The sequence below is a fragment of the Macrobrachium rosenbergii genome, chromosome 7, assembly GCF_040412425.1.
Source record: "Macrobrachium rosenbergii isolate ZJJX-2024 chromosome 7, ASM4041242v1, whole genome shotgun sequence".
In the NCBI taxonomy this organism is placed as follows: domain Eukaryota; kingdom Metazoa; phylum Arthropoda; class Malacostraca; order Decapoda; family Palaemonidae; genus Macrobrachium; species Macrobrachium rosenbergii.
In genome coordinates, this window is record NC_089747.1 from 30,077,501 (window position 1) to 30,099,283 (window position 21,783).

Below are 21,783 nucleotides of genomic sequence, written 5' to 3' on the forward strand. Positions count from 1 at the left end.
TAAACTGCACACTCTTTCTTTACAAAATAAGCCTAAAACTACGGATATAATCAATGGGAACAGAACAGCTTTGTTTTTACGTTAGTCCTGTGCCAGCATTCACTAGTTCCTTGAGCAGCCCAAACAAATAACAGCTTTCACTGAAATGTCAAACTAGGTCTTGGAGCGTAACAAGGCTTATTCGTCGGTATGAACTATTGCTATTATTTATTTTTATTGTAAACTATTGCTGAATCGGCAGATTTTAATTTACAGTGAAGTTTCTAGGTTTTCTAACAATTCCTTTCCCTGTATGAGAAAGGTCACCTGATAATTGACCAATATTCATTCCATCCAAGGGAGTGTATGGAAACACTCAAGAATGTTTTCCCTTCACTAATATAAATATATAATGATTTATAAAACCAAAAGAAATGTAAAATATGGCTGTTAGTGTTTCGCTGCAGTTCAAAATAACGAAAGTCACAGATGGACTAAATTATTTGTATCGCAGTGGCGAGGGGGATGGCGGGGAGGGTGTTTATTGGCTAAGCAGATGCTAATCTGGCGCTCGCCTTTGACTGCTAGAGACTTTCCAATGTAAACCAGGTAACTGATTACCATGGTCGATTAACTGATAACCATGGTCGGTTGTCTTCTCAAGTAATCTCTATGACCACCCGATGGGTGTTTGGCTCTAGGCAACCCAGTTTATTCCACTGGGTGTCTCATCCAGGGTTCCAGATTGATGGTGTCATTGTCGTGAGATGTGATTATTGTTGTCGAGGCTTTCTAAATATCCGTAGGTAAAAGAAATGGCTCGTAAACGGTTACGGAATGGTTTGTCTTTCTAAATACGAAGGGCTTCTAAGATGCAGAGGTGGTGGCTGTCGAGGCGCTGTAGATGACGCTTATATCAGATGTCAAGTCTTGACAAGTCAATCTAATACTGAACTGTTCATTCATGTGTTTCCTGAAGGCACCCTCTTGAACGTGGCATAAAGTCTTCTTGGAGTGAAGATAATGGTCATTCCCATAAAAACGCCAGACTTGGCACAGAACTGGTAGACCACAATTGTCTTCTCAGGGGCGTCATGCACAGACAGGATTGGATTGCTGTTCATCAGGAGCGTAGACATTTTCTGATTCTTATAATAAATTATAACATTTACAGTTTGGTTGCAGTTAAAGAGTTTGGCACACACCCAGTGATAAATTCATGTAAGGCACATTCATATTCCCATAAGGAGAGCCCATAAATTCATGGCAGTAAAGTTCAATGGTTAGTACTCTATCATAGTGAGGGGCTTGCGGTGTGTACCTTTCTCCGACAATGTTTTTCATTTATCTATCCATTTGATGGCTATAAAGTGTTGTTCACTAGAAACTGGGCGTTCATGTTAAACTCTTTATGTATGGAATTGTTTAGAGAGCAGTCTGAAAGGGTTCTACAGCAAAAGTGATGCTAACACTCTCCTTACACCTTCCCTTACTGTGTCTGTTAAGGCAGAGGTTAAGTTATTTCCTCGGCCACCCTTTTCCATAAGTACACTATTCTGTAAAACAAGAACATCAAGGAAAGGAAGTCTTCCGTCAGTACTGTTTATCGCTAATGCGCATGTAGCAGGTGGCTGGGGCAGGTAACCTTAAAAAAATGCTTTTTTTTTTTACAATACCCATGTAAAAGTTTCAAACAGGACACTCAGAGGGAATCCCAAGACAACATCGTCTTTTTGATGCACATATGGCCTCTGTCGGGGATAAATTTGACCGTACAATTACCAGAAGGTACCCAAGGCCGTGTTCTGGGATGACCAGGTTAGGGGTAATTTCATTACGGTATATTCATTCAAGGATGAGCTGAAATAGCTTAGTTATTATTATTATTATTATTATTATTATTATTATTAACGCGGAGGAAATTGAGCAAGTTGAGTTCGTCTCTCTGGGCAAACTGAATTTGTAAAAAGACAACAGCGCCAAAAATTGATATTTTCTCAAAACGAAAAGGTCCCCAGCACCCAGCAGTGTTTAAGTTGGCAGGGGATGCAATGCATCTTCGAGAAGATAAAACTGAGCACTATACTCGTACATGTGGGAGCAATAGTTGGAATAGCCAAAGAAGGGATGGAAATACTGACAAGAAAAATAGAACATTTGCAGCATACTGCAGCCAAAGAGAGAGTCTGACACAAAAACTATTGGTAGTGAGGCAGAGAAATGTAAATTTACGTGACACAAGAAAAAGAGCAGGTATAATGATCAGAGGTGAAAATATTGATGATATGACTGAAGCAGGGCGAATAAATGAAATAATCAAGGAGACTGTTCAATAAGATTTTAGAAAAAAGATTGCATATTTACTATTATTATTATTATTTGGTTTACTCGCTACAGGCAGGAAGACCAGAAAAAGAAAGGCATGAATTCTGAGAAAGGTTTTCAGACAGCGACAGAAGCGCCACAGTCAGATGCAATAATAATATGAGGAGATCTAAATGTCCACATAGTGCACAGAGCTGGTTCTGAGGATGCTATGGACAAATATAGCCAAGAAGAGAGAAACCAGGGGGAAGAAGCAGTTTTATAATTTTTCCAAGGCCAAGGATTATAGAAGCTGAGCATTCACTTTAAGGAGCCCACAGAGAATTTTATAGCATACGAGACTGAAGAAGCTGAAACTCAAATTGTTTTACATTATGAAAAGTACAAGTGGCATAAAAAGGAAGAGGGGGGGGTGACTGACTGTTATACTAGGTGAGGCATTCTTGACATAACACAGATTTCAGCGATCTAAATTAACACAGAAGAAGATGGAAAAAGAGCCATTCAGAACAATGGAAACATGAAATAAAAATGGAGTATCATGAAAAAAGAGTAAGCAAATAACGCATTAAAAACTGTTCCCTGGAAACTGCCGAAATAAGGTTTACAAAGGCTGCACAAAAAGTATGACGCATAACACATAGGGAAAGAGTTATAGAGCAAGAGAAACACGTACAAGAGAAGAAGACAGCGTTCAAGCTCTGGCAGAGTACCAGCAGAGAAAAGGATGAAGTTGCACACAGGGAGACGACCAGGGAGCCTACAGCAGGCGATAAGGGCAAAGGAGTTGGGATGAGTGGAATCAGAATCACAACAGAACAAAGGGACAAGAAACAATTTTCAGGATGGGAAAATGGCTAAGGAACGATGGAAATGATGCAAAAGGTGCAATAGATATTAAAAGATAAAATGGAGAAATTAAAGTTGATAAGAAAGATGCCGGAAGGATGGTAGCAGTATTTTGAAAATCTAAACTAAGACAATGAACCTAAACTGAAGGATATTGGCAAAAAATAATGTTCAAATGGATACCATAACCGCTGAAGAGGTTAAAAGGTCCCTCTGGAAGATGGAAAAGAGAAAGCACAGGACCATCCGGATTCAATAACAGCGTCAGGGGAACGGGTAAACCATGAGCTTACTAGAATATATGAAAACCTAACAAAGAAATATACATAGGATCAGAAGAGTGGGTTAAGACCCCTACAGTAATGATAGGGGAGTGAAAAGGGACACACTGGAATGTGGAAATTATATTCGCTCTTGAAACGGCACTTGAAAGAGTACCAAGATGAATAAATAAACGAACATTACGAAGGCAGAGGGTACTGCAAAGACTAACTTCACAAGTGATGCTACTCTACTGTAATAAGTGGTCCATGGGAGTTGCCCTATGAAGATGACCTACAGCTAACAAAATCTGAGAAAGAGGTGGTGGAAATTTCTAAAAGGTCGAAAACCGAAATGGAGGGAAGACTGAAAATCAATGAAAGCAAAACAAAGCTTATGGTGACAGGATATGAAGCAGAGAAAAGATGCAATCAGGAAAGTGGCATTCTGGTTGTTGTAGAAAGCTGTTGGGGTGTACTCTTTACTGGGTAACCGAATGTAGCGGAGGGTGTCACAAGGGGTGCTCATGTTTCAAGATATAAATGGAATGTGAGATTTTCGATGCCAAAAATATACAACAACAGCAAATGTACAAGAGAGGGGAGTTGACAACTCTGCTGGGAAAGGTGAGCAAATCTGGGATGAAGTAGAGAATCTCTTGCCTTGAGGACACACTGGACTGTGAATCAGGAGTTGAAAGAATAAGAAAAAGAGTAGTTGCAACATTGATGAAACGAAGAGAGATGACTAGAGACTTATGATGAGTACATAAGGTCTGTACTAACCTATGCAGCAGAAAAATGGGTCCTGACAGGGAAAATGGACTGTCTAAAAAGGTACCACCACAGAATGTTCAGATTCATGGCCTGGGCATGATCGGCAGATCATATTACGAACATGGAAACTGGCAGAGATGTAGTAGTTTGCACATGTGATGAGAAAGGATGAGGAACAGTTTGTCAGAAATGCACCAGTAATAGGAAGAAATCCTCTAGGAAGGGCTAGGATATCATGGTTAAAGGGAGTAAATGAAAACCCAGACTTGATAGGATCTCAGGCAAAATGTCAAGACTAAAGTGTTGAGAGAACTAATTTCAAGCTTAAGCTCTTAAACGTAAACGCTGACGTAAAAACGCTTATGATGATAGGTAAGTTTTACAAATAATATGGTATATGTCTAAAAGGCCATTAACTTCCAAAGCAAACTCCCACGAAACTGAATGCTCATTTGTATAAAAAAAAATGAAATGTAAATGTACAAATAAAAAAAATCAAAAGGGCTATATTCCGAATCTCTTGCACCTCATCCAGATTGTAAGCCAACATCAGTCATGCTTCGAACACTATACAATTGCTCTTTAAAGAACAAATCACCAACATGAAGGAAAAGAAATAATTTGCTAGTATTATCAAGGGAAGACGGGTAGATTTCTTGATAAAACCGATTAATTGAAGCCCTTATTTATACCTAAAGAAAAGTCTGTTTTTGATGGCTTTATGTGTACGCAATGACACGAGAAATCATTTACGTATTCATTGTCACCGTAAATACCCTGTGTTGAACATGACAACTAAAATAAAATGTTGTTTAGGCCGAGAAGGTTCTCTACCATTTTTTACCATCATACCACCAGATTTTGCTATAAAAAACTAATGTTGGTGGCAAAACTGTAAGCAAACTTGTACGTGGCTGGCGTAATATCGCCGGGACGAACACGCGTGGCTTTAATTTCTCCACCAATATAGAAAAATACTGGCAATTTTGAGCAAGTTTACCGCCAGTAGGCTAGAAAACGTTCTCGTAATACATCGTGTAATCCATACCGTATTCTGTACTTGGAAGATGGTGGAAATTGTAACATCTCAGTCTAAGAAAAAATCAAATGATATCTTCCACATACCATCTCCAAAAAAGGTAAGTCATTTGTAAACTCTTTACAGCAAAGAATTGAAAGTTTTATGATTAGGAGGTTGAATAATAATGAATTCTTAAGTCAACATTGCCAAAACAGGACCTTCCTTGACTGTTAAACGATGCGACAGTATGTTATAAAAATCTGACGTTATAGAGTTCTCCGCTGTTCAGATCCAAAAGAGAAAGTCACTTCCAGTTTCAGCACAGAAGCCTCCTCTTTTTAACGCTGAAAACCATATGTTTGGAAAGATAAGTTTATCTCTCTTATATACAACATGAAAACATACTATCCACAATATACTAGCATACAATCCCTCTAAAATAACCATGGACTTATTTCATCCATTCAAAGTAACAACTTGTTGTGGGATTACGAAAATAACAAAAAAAAAAGTTTAAGATTATATTTGCAAGGAACAGTGTATCTGTCAACATAACACAACCTCATTTAATCTCACCTCCCTAGCCACAACTACCAAGGGGTTTTACCACAGGACCATGGGCATGTGTCTTCAAGGAACACACTCAACGTACCTTCGACCTCCCTAATCCCCAGAAATATGGGAAATCAATTCACTTAAGTAAAATATGACTGACTTACGGTAAAATGATAGAGTGGAAAAAACAATAATTTTTAATAAATGTATTTTAAATTTGCATTAAAAAATATTGTTGTCAGCGCGGATTCTTGCTCGTCGAGCCGCCTGTAGCCAAAAAATAAAGAAGTTATGAAAAGCTACAACATCAAAATTGATACTTGGCTTCATTTGACTTGAAAACACAACATGGGGCATACCTTTTGGTGTATGATGCTTTTCTGTCCTTGAATATGATTGACGCTGTGACTTTCTCTCTCATTCTGTTTCTGGCTGTTTGGTCAAACTGGAGGCGATAGCGATGACACTGTCGGTGAAAGAAAAAATAAAATCAATATTCTGGCTGCAATGTTTCAAAAGCAAAGGTACTTGAAAGAATATAACTTGCGAATAATAAACATACAAATTTTGCCACAAAAATATACATTTTGTCCTAAAGGTCAAGTTTACACATTTACAAAATTCTTGCACATTTTTAAAATCAAAAGATGCACAATCATGGGAAATATGGATAGAAGAGTAAGAAAGAAATGGTAGAATTCATATTATTAGTTGTTGAGCCTACTCTCAAACTAGTTCAGGTATCCATTATTTTTATTTCTGAAGGTTTGGCATTAGGCTTTATAATTAAGATTAATAATTAAACTGCAAAATCATGTGGAAAATGTACTATGATATCAAAGAATGAGATGGTTTTTGGTCATGTGATGAGAAGGGATGAGGAGCAGTTAATCAGAAAAGTATTAGAGCTGGAAGTAACGGGACGAAGACCAGCAATAAGTCCAGAAAATCACGGAGAAAGAGCACAGACGAAGACCTATTCCAGGGATACGTATCAGTTCGCTGGCCAAGTCCAGAGGTTCACGCCAGGACTTTTGTTCTCTTTAACACCTTACCACAATGATGGTCATAGGCATTTACATCAAATCTTGGGATTCATTTGACTGACATCTGCACATCCTGGAAATACTTTGGTTACTTACAGACTACAATTGTATTACTGATACACACCATGACTACCCATCCAAGTGCTCTGCTTATAAAAATTACAATTTCTGTCTATCTGATTTCCTCAGTAACTCAGTTTAACTTTCTCCAGTCCCTTCATTGAGTTAGTTATAAATGATTTGTTTAACCAGAGGGCAAAAAATATTCTTAAATAGAAGCATTATGGAGCGTTTCTTAATTCATCATTAACAATTCAGCATGAGATTCCCAATTTACATGGTCTGAATTAAAATGATTCCTCTTCACTCTTTTAATTTTTGTGCACGTGCTGACATAAGGCCGGCTTAGTCTACACCAACCAACACTGACCAGATAGGAATTCAAGCATAAAATGCACAAGGTATTGGAGATGGGAGAGGAATCATTTCACGCCTGTTGCAAAAAATGCTGAAACGTCAATGATGAATCATGAAATCTTTCTACATTACGTATTTCTATTTGAGAGTATTTTTGGGCTCTACGAAGGAATGAAGAACATTAAAATGAGTTACTGAGGAAATAAACAAAAATAGAAATTTACAATTTGAGAAGAGAAATGCACCCGAGTGTGTAGTCATGTTAGGCTTAAGTGACCAAATTTTAGCCATACTAGACAGTCAGCAAAGTATTTAGGTCTCAAATAATTGCATCCCACATACTGATGTAAGTGCTTATGAATATAATGTGGCCATGACTTCAAAAGAACGCAATATACGCATGAATTTTAACATGATAAAACCAACAAGACTTTGAAGTACGGGTCTCCAAAGTTGTCGATATCGACCCCTGGGGGTCGATGGTACTATGCAAGGGGGTCAATAACGCCCAGGGGTCAACAGGGGTCGACTGAACTTTTGGGTTCAAATGCAGACATTCGTGTAAGAAATAAAAATACATAAAATACAACCTGTTGATACACATTTTTAATTTATATATAATTAGTTTTTATTGTCTATTTATTTTATATCCTGTTCGAACTTTCTGAAACTTAATGATAATTATATAGTTATATGATAATTTATTATTAATTGGAATCACAAGGCAATGAACCGTTGTAATTAAGAGGTATCTTGATTTATTTTTAATGTATTTGATATTACCTATATTATTTATGAAGTTTCTCTCTCATTATTATTATTGACGCTAGGTTTGGTATCGAAATTAGGGGTAATGCAATTGTAGCGCACGCGTATAATACAGGGATCTGAGGAGTTCAGCTTGTCAGTCTGCCTACCTCTGTCTGTCTGTCCACCACGAAACTTCTCCAAAGCTACGACATTTAACAGTTTTTCCTTTTTGTTCCTTGTATTTCATGAAAGATACTCACAGGGTGTGAGGAGACAGAACAACAGTTTCTCAGGGCTTGGTAGACAGCTTCCCATTCCCAAGTATATTGAAAACAGGGTGTGGGCGCAGCTTCCCACACTAATGTACAAGAAAACTGCACATCTACTTAATTATTATTTCTAATTAATCTTGTAAGTACATGCCTAGGGGTCGATGGGGGATCAAGGACTCCATGAACAGGTAGGTGATGTAAAAAGTTTGGGGACCCCTGCTTTCAAGAATGATGAAAAATCGTTCTTAACAAAAAATATATAATGAAAAATCTAAAAAAAAAAAAAAAAAAAACCACAAATATGATTAATCACCAATATTCCTGATTTGATTTCTACCAGAAAAAATACCTACCCTCCACTTGTGATGAAGGCGACGCAGAAGAAGGCTAAGTTCGGCAAGAGAATGCGGGCACGGAGGCCATGAACAGTCTGCCGGGGAGTCGCTCGGCTGATCGGACAGAAGTACCATCAGAAATTTCCATCTCTGTCGAGCAAAATGATCGATTTAACATTTTCTCTGCTGGATCAAAGAAATGAATAAATTTACTTCTGTTGGCAATCATGACTGACAAGGATGACCCTTAGTAGATGAAAATGTGCAGATAAATTATTTCTGCCACAGAAAAGAAGTGTACAGTATCAAAATACATATGAAATAAAAATTAAACCAGTATACACCAAAGTTAAGCATCAAACAAACAATCACGACATAATAACCAAGTAAGAAATAAGTCAACTGAAATATTTGAAAAATGAGAAATGATCTTTGGATGGCATTCAAGAATGAAATTTACCTGAAAATTTATATAAGCTCTCTGGATTATTAGCGATGCCCATTCCACTTTCCGCCGGTGTTTCAATTCTCTGTACTCTTCTCTGGCCTGAAATGAGATACAAACTTTAATCATAAAAATAAAAAAATTAATCTCGTAAGAAGTACAGAAAATTTTCACATGTCATCTCGCTACGATAAAATAAGTAGACATATAATTGTTTTCAAACTGTGACTCAGCACAATCATTTATCAGGAAAAAATGTTCTATTTTCGAAAAAATATAAGCAGTCTTAATTTCAGCATGAATCCAAATTTTTAAGAACAAAATTATTCTGATATCCACACCTATACAGGTAACCTAATCAGTTAGGAATTACTACTGTTATCAGGAAACTGCAAAGGACCCAAATCTATTATCTACCGGCAACATTTTGTGTATCTAACATTTCAAATAATTACAGAACATATGCTACTCAGGTTTCCAAGTGGCAAATGAGAACAGAAAGAGCAAGAAGAGATTATCAATCAGACCCATCTGTTGCCTCCAAGTTCTTTCGAGTCCTTTTTCCTTCGACCTCCCGGGCCATGATGCCATATTCGAAAATAATGAAACTGACGCTGAGTCTATAATAATTAACGTAGCTTGGACAATGTAAAATTGCACTGATAATTGAGGAGCATCGACAAGGTCAGTGTGACGGGTAGTTCAATGTTCACACTTCTACATTTTTGGGATGACATTCAAGAGGAACTTAAGCTTTACTAATACACAGATGTACTTTTCTTAGATAAAATGCAACATAAACTTGAGCACAGTATTATCCTTAACATTAATGTATAAAGCACATAATTTTCATTCATAAGAACTTGTCACTGGAAAATAAACGAAACATTTGATCAAATTCCAAAACTAAAACGAAAGAAAAATGAATAAATGGTAGCCAAAAGTTTTAAGGGATGATTTTCATTTTCACAAAAATACAATTATTTTAAGGAAACTTAAAATTTTTTACGGTTTTTCTAACACGCAAATACTATACATAAAGATGTGTTCCTCGTGGAAAAGGGCAAATGGCAATGTAAAGTCATGCTATGTCAGCAGTATCGACTTCACTGCTTTTGAGAATGAAAATGAGAATGAAGATGAAATCCAATTTCACCGCGGCGGAGTTTAGCGGGTCTGGAACAGAAGACACTTCCTTCAGGTAAACTAGCCAAAACTCACCCGCGCAAGTGTCTTGGTAGTTAAAGATCTAAATGGATGTATGGAAGCTACCAATGTCCAGCAAAAATTAAAATGATAACATAATCTACTCTGACGCTGAATATACTTGGAGAGGGGAATAAGTTATCAGGACCTACTTTTTTTAAAAAGGGAGTTCGTCAAAATTCACCAGCACAAATGTTTTCAAAGGTAAAGATTTAAATGTGAGGAAGTTAATAGTGCCCAGCGTTAATTCGAATGACAGTAAAATTTATTACAGTATTTGCAATGAGGTTAGTGACACAGAAACAGAGGACAGCAGGAGCAAAACGTTTCCCCCCAAAAGCCGTCTGAATTTGTAACATCAACCCCCCTCCCCCCGCCACGCCCCGCCCGCATCACTTACCAGTATAAAGAACTTCCAGCCTTTGACTGAAAGCCTCGCGTCTTTGGCCGCTTCGGGGTCTGTCTTCTTCAACTGCACATGCAGCATATCATGCAAAAATCAAAGCAAAACAATTGCAAAAAATTAGGATTTGTGAGTGACAAAAAGAAATTCTGTGATAGGGAAAAAAACAACAAAAAAGGTTATGACAGGCTACCAAAAAATCATGTCAAAAAAACAGTTCATGAATAAAACCAACATTTCTTCTATTAATGTCAGAAAAATTGTGACAAAAGCAAGGTAATGAGGTTGTTAAAAACGCTACATATAAAAATAAAAACAGAAAATAATTTGCATGGTCACTTGAAGTAACGAAGAATTCATCGTATTTTAGATATTTAAAATACCAATCAAAGAATACATACATTAACCAAATAAGTTAACACTATTATGTAAACATGCGCCCTGGCTGCCAAACAACACAAAAACGACGCTCAGTAACGAAAAGCAGATGCATCGTGCTATTTTTGGGACTACTGCATTTATGCTCTAAGTCTTGAAAATATTCTCCGCAAAGAATATAAATTTTTGCTATACTTCAAATATTTACCGTAAAATTTACGTCACTCATATAATACAGGTACACTATAATTTAAGCCTAATAGTTATGAAAGAAAGCAAGCATTTCCCAGCATTCCTATGATTTTCTCTTTACCAATTCTGTGTCATTAAAATTCTCTTGATGAAGAGCGCCTTATGCAAATTAGCACCCTATATCCATGAAAAACTTTATCTATACCCTCACAACTTAAAGCTGCCCTGGTAACCTTCTGTTATAAAATTAAGGACACTGTTGACCAGCAGGTTGTCAGTGCACGATAATGAAACCTCGATACTCGTTGGCCGGAAATAAAGTGTTCTGTACGAACGCTCACGTGGTCAAGTTTTCTCATGAGCTTTCATAAAGTGATTCCTGGTCTTTTCTCTTCGTAGGATCAGTACTTCTCTCAAGCCTGTCCTGTGAAAACTAATAAAATGGGAAAAGCATTTCACCACCTTCAACTTTGTCTCGAGCGAGCTGAGATGACTTCAGCCAAAAACGCTGAAAATCACTGAAAAGATCATTCTGATGGTCTAAACTAACAACACAGTCATAGCTTGTTTTGTATTCTCTGCTTTGAACAGTATTCACTGCAAGTTGAGAGTTCTTAAATGGAAGACAAAACAAACCTAACAACTTGAAACCTCTCGTTATATGGTAAGCTACATCAAGTCAAGAATTAAATACAGTACCTTAACATCAGCATACAGGATTTCTCTTCTAGTCAAGGCAAATACCTAATTTTTCATTGAACACAATTTGTAACCAGACGATTCAGTTACAACTTCATGGACAGAATATCTTTTGTTTTATAGAATATTATGAGACATTTGCAGTCGTATGTATGATTCTGTGCTTCAGAATTAAAGTACTGTTGTTAGGAACACCGTGTAATAATATAACTGAAATTATTCTTCTTTGGATTCACGCATTTATACTGTGTTTTCAAGTTTCGTACACAAATCAAGTAATAAAATATCCCGCCTTTAAAACCTGTTCGTCTCACTATAAGCAAAACATTTACAAGAATTTTTGTATCATTATCACTTACAGAGAGTGATCAAAATTCGCATGAAATGAACACTAAAATATTGTTCTGATGCAACTGTCCATCACCAATTACGTTAGAAACTATACTTTAACTAAATTGCAATTCAAAATTGAACTGAATACTGGAATTTACAGAATCCCCATAATTACGTATTATGGAGCATACCCTAATCCATAAAACAGAATTGAGAATTTTTATTTAAATTCATTACAGTTTCAAAATACAGTTGGAAAGCAGCATATATTTTTTTTCTACTAAGCAAAACCTTTTGTGAACCACAAGTGAAGCAAATAAATTTACAGAGCAGACAAAAACGAACCTAATCGCTATTAACCGTCCACGTCTTCTTGGGCAGTTGGATTGGGCAAGAAACCTCAAGCAAAAAAGCAGACAAGCGACAGGAAGTGCTGGTGTTGTACAATAAAGCGTATCAGAGGTAGTATTCTTCGAGAGTGCTTGTTTGTCTCAATAACACGTGGATTTTTCCAAGATCTTACCACATAGTATTAACATTTCTCTTTAAATATTCCTTGTCTTCAAAATCCAGCAAAAAATTCTCTGACACAGTTGTGCTTTGACAACTTGTATGGAATTTCTAAAAAATAAGATTACAAATTTTAGGTCTAAATCTTGAAATCTTTAAACCCAGTTACTCAGGTAACTTTGATGCAACTGTTTATAAATGTTCAATACAATACGCAGAGTTCATTGACGACCATACCACGCTTATAAATACCAGCAATTGAATCTGCACAAGCTAATAATGGTCTTCATTCTGATTTTACAAAACTGAAGGAGAGCTGGAGCTTCAAAAAATAAGGGCTTGGTGAATATAAGGCATAAAGAGCACAGAGCAGAGAAGCATCGAAGGCAGCCGCAGAGTCGGAATATACTTACCGTATATTTCTTGGCCTGAAAACGGTGCATTGCCATGCAATTGAAAATCAACTAAGTTACACATTCCTTTCTTACTTACTAAAAGCAGATGTGTATGAGAAACATTTCAGCTACCACACATCTCCACAGAACAGCATATATATATATATATATATATATATATATATATATATATATATATATATATATATATATATATATATATATATATACATACATACATACATACATACATACATATATGCATATCTCCACAAATATAAAGCCATAAATATCATTTAATATCCAATTCACTATACCTTGGTAATAACTAACAACCAAGGGGAATAATAAATAATAAGTACTTCGTCCCCGGCACCATGTGGTCAAATCACTGTCTATTGTTGATTCTAAAACAAATAACTGTCCGATTCCTGCCGGGGAGGTAGAACTTATCAATTGTAATTTCCTTTGGTTGTACGTTATTCCCATATATATATATATATATATATATATATATATATATATATATATATATATATATATATATATATATATATATATATATATATATATATATATATATATAATTTTAATCACATTAAAATGCCATTTACGCATCACACATGACAGTGACTTAAAAATAAAATCGAAACCGGTCAGGACCTAAACCAGTCTCTTATTTTGTCACCTGTGGTGGTGTGATACATATACATTATATATATATACATATAATTATTTATATGCATTATATATATACATACATATATACTATATACTGTATATATATACTATATATATATATATATATATATATATATATATATATATATATATAAAATGACCAGGAATATGTGTATATATCAGGATGCTTACTAGATGTAATGAAACGTACCGTTGCACAGCCTAAACCTGCCTTCCCTAATGTAAATTAACCAGATCCAACCTAGCCTTAGTGGCTATGGGAAATCGCCTACAAGGAAGACTAATATGTGAAATTTGATCGCATTTGCCAAAAATGCTGGTGCTTATCCATATTAAAGGGAAAATGTGAACAATAAGAAACTTGATGTATGAATTCCACTATATATGCTAATTATGTAAATGTTCATTAATATAAAGAGATAACAACAACTCAGTCTATTAGCAACGTTGTTTTTCTGTTGAGGTGACCCAACTGGAAGACCGGAAAGACCAGAGTGACCATAGGATAGCAATATATGAATTTCTTTCCTCCATGAATAACTTATTACCTAGATTGAACATGACGCCCATTAAAAGTATCATGAATACAGTATTTGACTAAAGGGTCAGCACTGAGAATGCATTTAAGAGGCCTATCAAAAGCATCACATAATTATTAATTTATGAACAATATCAAAAGTACCCTCTGCTGCCACTTTATACCAGGAATCAGCCTCCTGATAGGCTTCTACATAACTGATATGACTAATACGAGTTTCAGCCACTTGGGACCAACTTCAAAAGTTAAACCAATCTTTTATTTTCAAATGAATACCAAGAATTGGAAACAAAAAACAATATTTTTTCAAAACTGGTCACCATTGGCCCAAATTCAATGCAGTTTTGCTACAGGAAAACAACAAATTCTGTCCGGTTTTAAATTTTTCTATATCAAGAAGATGTGGCTCGATTTATAGTACGACATTTGAAGAATTTTCCCCAAGGAACGTTAAATAAATGACCATCGTGATGTCTTTAGCTTCAACTCCCATGGATGTTAGGAAATAAAGCAAATAAGTCATGCATATGAAGAACAGTACCTTGGTTTTCGTGTGTCTTTTGCAGATCTGTTAAAGCATGCAATATGAACTACTTACAACCAACAGAAAACAATATGAACGTTTTTCTCCAAAGGAGACATCTAAATATTTCCATTCCACTGACTGTGCTATTATCCTATCACAAACAGCAAATGAATTCTCATAAAAACTGAATTAAAAATCCATGAAAATATGAATGGTAAAACAATAAAGAAAAGTACAGAATAATAAGAGTTCTCATAATCTAAAATGTCTCTGTGTCTGCACGGTACCTTGCTCAGTAAGCAATATGTACTAAAACCAATCGACCTTGAAAAAAAGATAGGTCTAATTACCTTTCTTTAAACTCAAATATGATTCCTCATAAAACTTTAACTTTACCAACAATTAAAGATTAATTCAAAAGCTTCAGTATTTTTTGTTTATCAATAAAAAACAAATTTTTGTAATCATACACTAAACCCAGTACAGCAGAAATACTAAAACAGAAATTTTTAAACCAATAACGATTTTTTTTTACGTTCTGAATTTGCGGTGAAAAAACTTATCGTCGGAAAAAGCATTCGATAAAAAAGTAACATTCAGAGCCGATTTCCATAAAATCGGCTGCCCGCTGAAAAACAAGAAAATTAACTAACCAGTTACCCCGATGACTCCTCAGCCATCACACAAATTAGATAAAGCAAGACAAGGTCAATGGTAAAGTCACCCTCTAACTGGTAAGGCTATAAAAATGATAACAGCATTAACCTTAATGTCACACCCACCACCACCACCACCACTGCCAATAACAACAATAACAATAACAAAAAAAATAACAACATGGGACCACTGACGACACATCAAACACGCGTACCTTCCAACTCCTCCAAGCTGTTGCCAGGGTAATCTGTGCCGCCTTCATCATTCTGTATTTCTGCTGCTGTCTCCATCCCCGGTAGGTTTTTTGCACCAGAACGGCCAAGTCCTCCAAGCGCTCCCGTCGGAATTCCTCTAGCTCTATAAGAAGGGGTATACTCGTATATATATATATATATATATATATATATATATATATATATATATATATATATATAAATATATATATACATATATATATATATATATATATATATATATATATATATATATAAATATATATATATATATATATATATATATATATATATATATATATATATATATATATATATATATATATATATATATATATATATATATATATATATATATATATATATAGGATGGGGATGATTCCTTTCATTACAAATAGTTCATACATACACAAGTACATATAATTTACACATATATATACACATATATGTATATATTTATATATATACTGTATATGTGTATATATATATATATATATATATATATATATATATATATATATATATATATATATATATATATATATATATATATATATATATATATATATATATATATATATATATATATATGAGTGAGAGAGAGAAAAAAAACTAAACTTCTTTTATTTAGAGAGTATCAGTCCTGGTGTCACCATTGTGTATATATATATGTATATGTATATATATATATATATATATATATATATATATATATATATATATATATATATATATATATATATATATATACTGTCTATATACATATATGTGTGTCTAATATATGCATACATATTACCGTATTTCCGTCAATAAATTCTGAGAAAAATGGATTCTAAAAAATGTCCTCACATATTCAATTATAAGAAATACTATAACTAATATATTTAGCATTTTATTCTCCTCAACCACTGTCAGGCGAATACGTAAATATTTATGTAAACAATATATTACGAAGTATCTATGCACTGGATATTGATTCAAACTAAAATGACATAATGTGCCATTATCATTCCAATGTTCCGCGGAATAATGGCACACGTTTGCAGTACAGTATATCGATGCACAATTAACTGTCTGATCTCTCTTCATAGTATCAAGCACTGTGATAACATGTGCATGCACCCAAGTCTCCATAGCATGTACAGTCTATCATAATCCGCCCTATTACTCTACTATAGTCTATTTCATTCCATCTGTCCACTCACCAACGTAGGTCTTAGGTAAATGTGGAAATATGAATAGCTACATCGTGATTGGCTGAAATCAATGTTTCCGATATCGAAGCACACTGTTTCTGCAGTAATACATCTAAGTGTTTTTCTACACAAAACCCCTCACACCCTTTATATAGATCATAAACATGCCGATATATGTAAATATAATAATATAAGCTCAATGAAAAACAAGTTCATATCAAACAGTCTACGTGGATCAAACAAACAAAAAATGGGCTTTCAACAATTGTTTTATCTCACTGTGGGTAAATACAGAGACATCTAGTTATCCGAGTGCAAATAAAAGGTATTTTAATAATTTTCTGCATTTAAATTACAGAAGCAAAGTAATATTCGAAATAGCATGAGATGTTGCTATCTATGAGGCTGTCTGTGGTAGGTGAAACAACAGCCGTTACAAGACTGGCTGGACAGCGGGAAATTTCAGTGAATGCATAGCAATGATATTGTGGCTTTCTCTTCAGATTACTTTGCATATTTACATATTTTTTTCTTGGCATACAAATCGTTATATTAGCTGAATGACTGGGCAATTTCAGGAGTTATTTTTCCAAATATCTTATTAGCAAAAGTTTGAAATCTCATTAAGTTCCCGCCCTACTTTGTATATAAATGACATATATGCGGCACAAAAAGCTGGCTTAGACATGGTTTTTACTTTCAAATTTAAGTTACTGTAAAGACACTCTGATGTAATGAATAAAATAATGGTTACAATATGACAGTAATTTTGACTGACATGAAATGAGAGTGTGCTTAAAAGAAGGCCAGTGAAATTAAATATTTGGCGAATCAGTAGCATGGGCCAGTCGTTCTCGTGTCAGTGCTTCGTGTTACAGTAGTCAACATTATTAAATATAATTTTTCCGTGTGATATCGTAATAAAGTTATTTTCAGATTCATGCAATGAAACTGTACACAAATAAAGTTTGAATGATAAGGAAATCTTGTGATCCGATCAGTTTGTGGGCATAGGTCTACTTGTAGCCTGGGAGATACCAGTGAGATAAAACATAATTATTGAAAGGCCATCGTTCGTTTGTGTTTTATCTGAGTAGCCTCTTGTATACAAGCTCATCCTTCGTGTGCTTCTATTGGCATATTATAGATACAAATCGGCATGTTTATGATTTGCATAAGAGGGTATAGGGATCTTTGTATATATAAACATTCAAATAAGTTACTAAAGAACTCGTTTAATATTTATCACGATACGCCAACGATATCGGAAACGTCGACTGTCAGGCAATCACGAGCTTCACATGCGCATATGCCACATTTTCACCCATGGGTGGAACGACGAAATGAAACCGACTACATATAATGCTATCATTTCTGAATATAAGAAGCCGGCAAGGTTGCTGAAGGCCTGTTTGGTAGTGAGGTTGACGTTTCCTTAATGTCTTCTAGCAACAACCTGGTCCAAAGTTCAAGTCCACATGTTTTCGCTGCAGCTAGTAATTTGTGTCCCTCACTTTTTGAAAAACCTGTGCGAAATGTATCCTATAAAGTTGTCATTCTTTTTTAATTTCTCGTCTATAAATTTTGCCATGGTGATTCTACTTCCCCTTTTTGTCATCATTTACACTTATAGTTTCATATACATACACATATATATGTGTATGTGTGTATATATGTAAGTATATATATATATATATATATATATATATATATATATATATATATATATATATATATATATATATATATATATACATATATAATATACTGTATACATGACAACAGACGGTCAATTGCAAGAAACCTAAGATGCCTGACAACTTGAAAATTCCTTCACCACTCCACTTACTGCTCTCTGACTTTTGATGTAGACTTTATTCCTGCCGAAGGTGTACTGCTGCGGCGTCAGTGGCAGGTCCGCCAAGAGTAAGGCGCAGCCTTCCAGAGGCGCCCCTCTCCAGACGGGCCAAGTGTGTAGAGACAACATTCCATAACGATTCAAGAACGCATCATGAGTTGCTCTATAGGACCATCCCTCGCTCTGCACCCGTGCTTGCTCTACTAACCTGTTGGCAGGAGGAAGATCGTGTCATTACTGTATACTGTATTGACAATCATAATGTCAACAGCCACAATGATAATGATAAAAATAAGGTCACTAGGAACACGATTATATAAATGTTATATATAAAATGCTGGAATAATTACAATAATAAACTTGTAGAACAAGGAAAGAATTCTGATCAACATTAAATTTTAGATAGTAGGTGGTAAAATGATTTTCAAAACAAAAATAGTAAACTGAAATGATTAGAGTGTTTGTGAGACCAGAAAACATTCAGTTTGTTGCACAAATGTAATGTAATAGAAAAAGAATACTGGAAGTAAGAACAAAAAGCAAGTCCCTGTAGCAGTACATCATGTAATAAAAAATTACATGACCATAACCAAAAAAAAAAAAACTGCAGGGAACAGAATCTATGGTACTGAATGAAAAAATTACATTTTTCAATAAGAACCCAGGTCTATAAAAAGTAGTTTTTCTTTGGTACAAGATGTTCTTAACACTGGAATATCTCTAATATTTGGAAGTGAGGATGATGAACTAAAGTTTAAGTTGTGTGCAACCAAGAAGGTTTTTATGCATAAATATCTTTTCACAGAATCTATAAAATGAAATTCTCTGCTGCATCAGATGAATCTAACACTAATACCTTCCACACAAAACAGATAAACATCAGAAGCACTCGACACACACATATGTTACGTAAAAATAATCAAACATTATTCACATTAAAACATTTCATATAATCAGGTACCGCGGAAGTGTTTTTGAAATAAAGACCACAACGGGGGAGAAAGTTAATGTCCTCATCTAATTCAAATCCAGTGGAGAAAAAGATAATACGAGGGACAAACGGAAGAAAAAGTAGATCCTCCTTGCAATTGATAGACCCCCTTTTGATAGCATGAAGCAATGTTAGGGAAAAGGAAGCAGAAGGAGAATTCCAAATCTATTATTTGCCAAAGTTTTCATGCAATCGCTAGATAATAACGGAGAGATGCAACAGAGCAAAAGGCATTTCCTTAAAGGGAGAACGGAAGTAAAGAAAAGATAAGTTACGGATCCCACATACAACTTACCCTAAGTATTTGATTTGATGTAAAACAAGAGCTGATTCCAGTATTCTAGGCTGTTTCAGTTCGTTAGGTTTGACACAAGAAATAAGATGTGGCGTTTTGGAGCGTATCGTTCTTAATAACGCAGATACGGATATAAGCACCTGAGTACCCACGCTCGCTGGACGTTTCAAAGTGGTACGACGGGGATTACCTGCCAAAATAAATAAATAAATAAATAATAAATAAATACACAGATAAATGTGCATTTGCAAAAACATTGGATAAACACCAGGAAAGACAAACATTATATAGCTACATATGGGACAAGTAAATCCTCATCAAGGCACAACAGTCCGACCTTGCCTGTCATCCAGAACAACATTCACTCAGCGAGTGCTTTCAATGAAGTTGATTCAGTGTACAGTATAAGTATTTTGAGAAACGTACATTTTGGAAGGACCCATTTAAGAAGCAATCTGAGCATGAGTTGAGAAAGTTTTATTGATGCAGATTTTTGCGTGGAAGAAAGAAAGGAATAACTGCTCTTTCGTCTGAGTGGATTTGTGTTAGAGAAGAACGCCTTTTCTTGTGGTTGTCATTACAGAAAGCTTTCCCCATACAAGGAAGGGCATTTCAAGCTGCAACTGTGAGGTGCTTGCCTTCAAGTGTCATAATTTTTCTCAAGATGACAATAGTTCTTCATTTTACAATTCAATCTTAAAACCTTGACACCATTTGCAAAATATTACAATCCTCTCCTGTGTTTTTCATAAAGCTGCATACATTTGAACTTTCCGTTTCCATTTACTTGTTATTTATTTTAGACCACATCTATCGCACTGTTCGTTCGTTCTAGGATTATGCTGGCCTTATGTCAGCCGAGCTCTCGCCCCTGGTGCAGTTCGTAATGTTCCTTTCTTCTTATTTCCTCTTTTTTTTTCTTTTTTTCACATATGAGTCTTCTCTTTAATGAAAGTTTGCTGTGCTATAAGAGCACGGTCACGTATAATAATAATATAATAATAATAATAATAATAATAATAATAATAATAATAATAATAATAATAATAATAATAATAATACAAAGAACACTGCTTTCTTACCTTCAGGAAAAAGGTCCTTAATAATACTGTGGTTACAACGATACATGGCTCTGGTCAGGTCACGATGAAGACTATCACAGTTCTTTTCGATGAATCCGTGGACGCTATACGTCACGGATCCCGCGTAGTGACGAATTCTGAAGAGAGAAAAATTGTTACGACACACTTCTATGCTTATTACTGTTCTTAATGGAAGAGCGTATGTCTTTATCTTTATCATAACCTGCAAAATGAAAGCACCCCAGAATGAAAAACATAAACATTGATCATAATATTTCGCTCCGTGTGCTTAATACAAATTGCTAGTAAAACATAATAACATTTATAATCACTGCTACTGAAATTTCACGTTGATATATCTAACTTTAACTCCAATCAAAGCCTTATCTAATTCAGTGAACAAATATGATGAAAGGAAACTCACAGGAATGAGTAACAAACGTTGCTTCACAAAATGTAATCAATGAAGAGAAGTCTAAAGTAGTTCTAAGAAGATCAGTGCACCAAAACCATGAATAAATGAATGAACAAACACAATTGAATGATGAGTCAAGCCTT

At 35.0% G+C, this 21,783-nt stretch overlaps 1 protein-coding gene across 1 annotated transcript in view; it reads right to left on the minus strand.

The window, feature by feature from the left end:
• Positions 1-21,783, minus strand: part of LOC136840268 (unconventional myosin-Ia-like) — a 221,328-nt gene that overhangs the window by 15,553 nt on the left and 183,992 nt on the right. Inside the window, exons 15-23 of the mRNA XM_067106912.1 lie at positions 21,226-21,362; positions 20,144-20,333; positions 18,840-19,065; positions 15,785-15,925; positions 13,166-13,180; positions 10,638-10,709; positions 9,047-9,133; positions 8,605-8,736; positions 6,126-6,232 (exon numbers count right to left, since the gene is read on the minus strand). Of these exons, the coding sequence (XP_066963013.1) occupies positions 6,126-6,232; positions 8,605-8,736; positions 9,047-9,133; positions 10,638-10,709; positions 13,166-13,180; positions 15,785-15,925; positions 18,840-19,065; positions 20,144-20,333; positions 21,226-21,362 (1,107 nt within the window). The remainder of the gene's footprint in view (positions 1-6,125; positions 6,233-8,604; positions 8,737-9,046; positions 9,134-10,637; positions 10,710-13,165; positions 13,181-15,784; positions 15,926-18,839; positions 19,066-20,143; positions 20,334-21,225; positions 21,363-21,783) is intronic.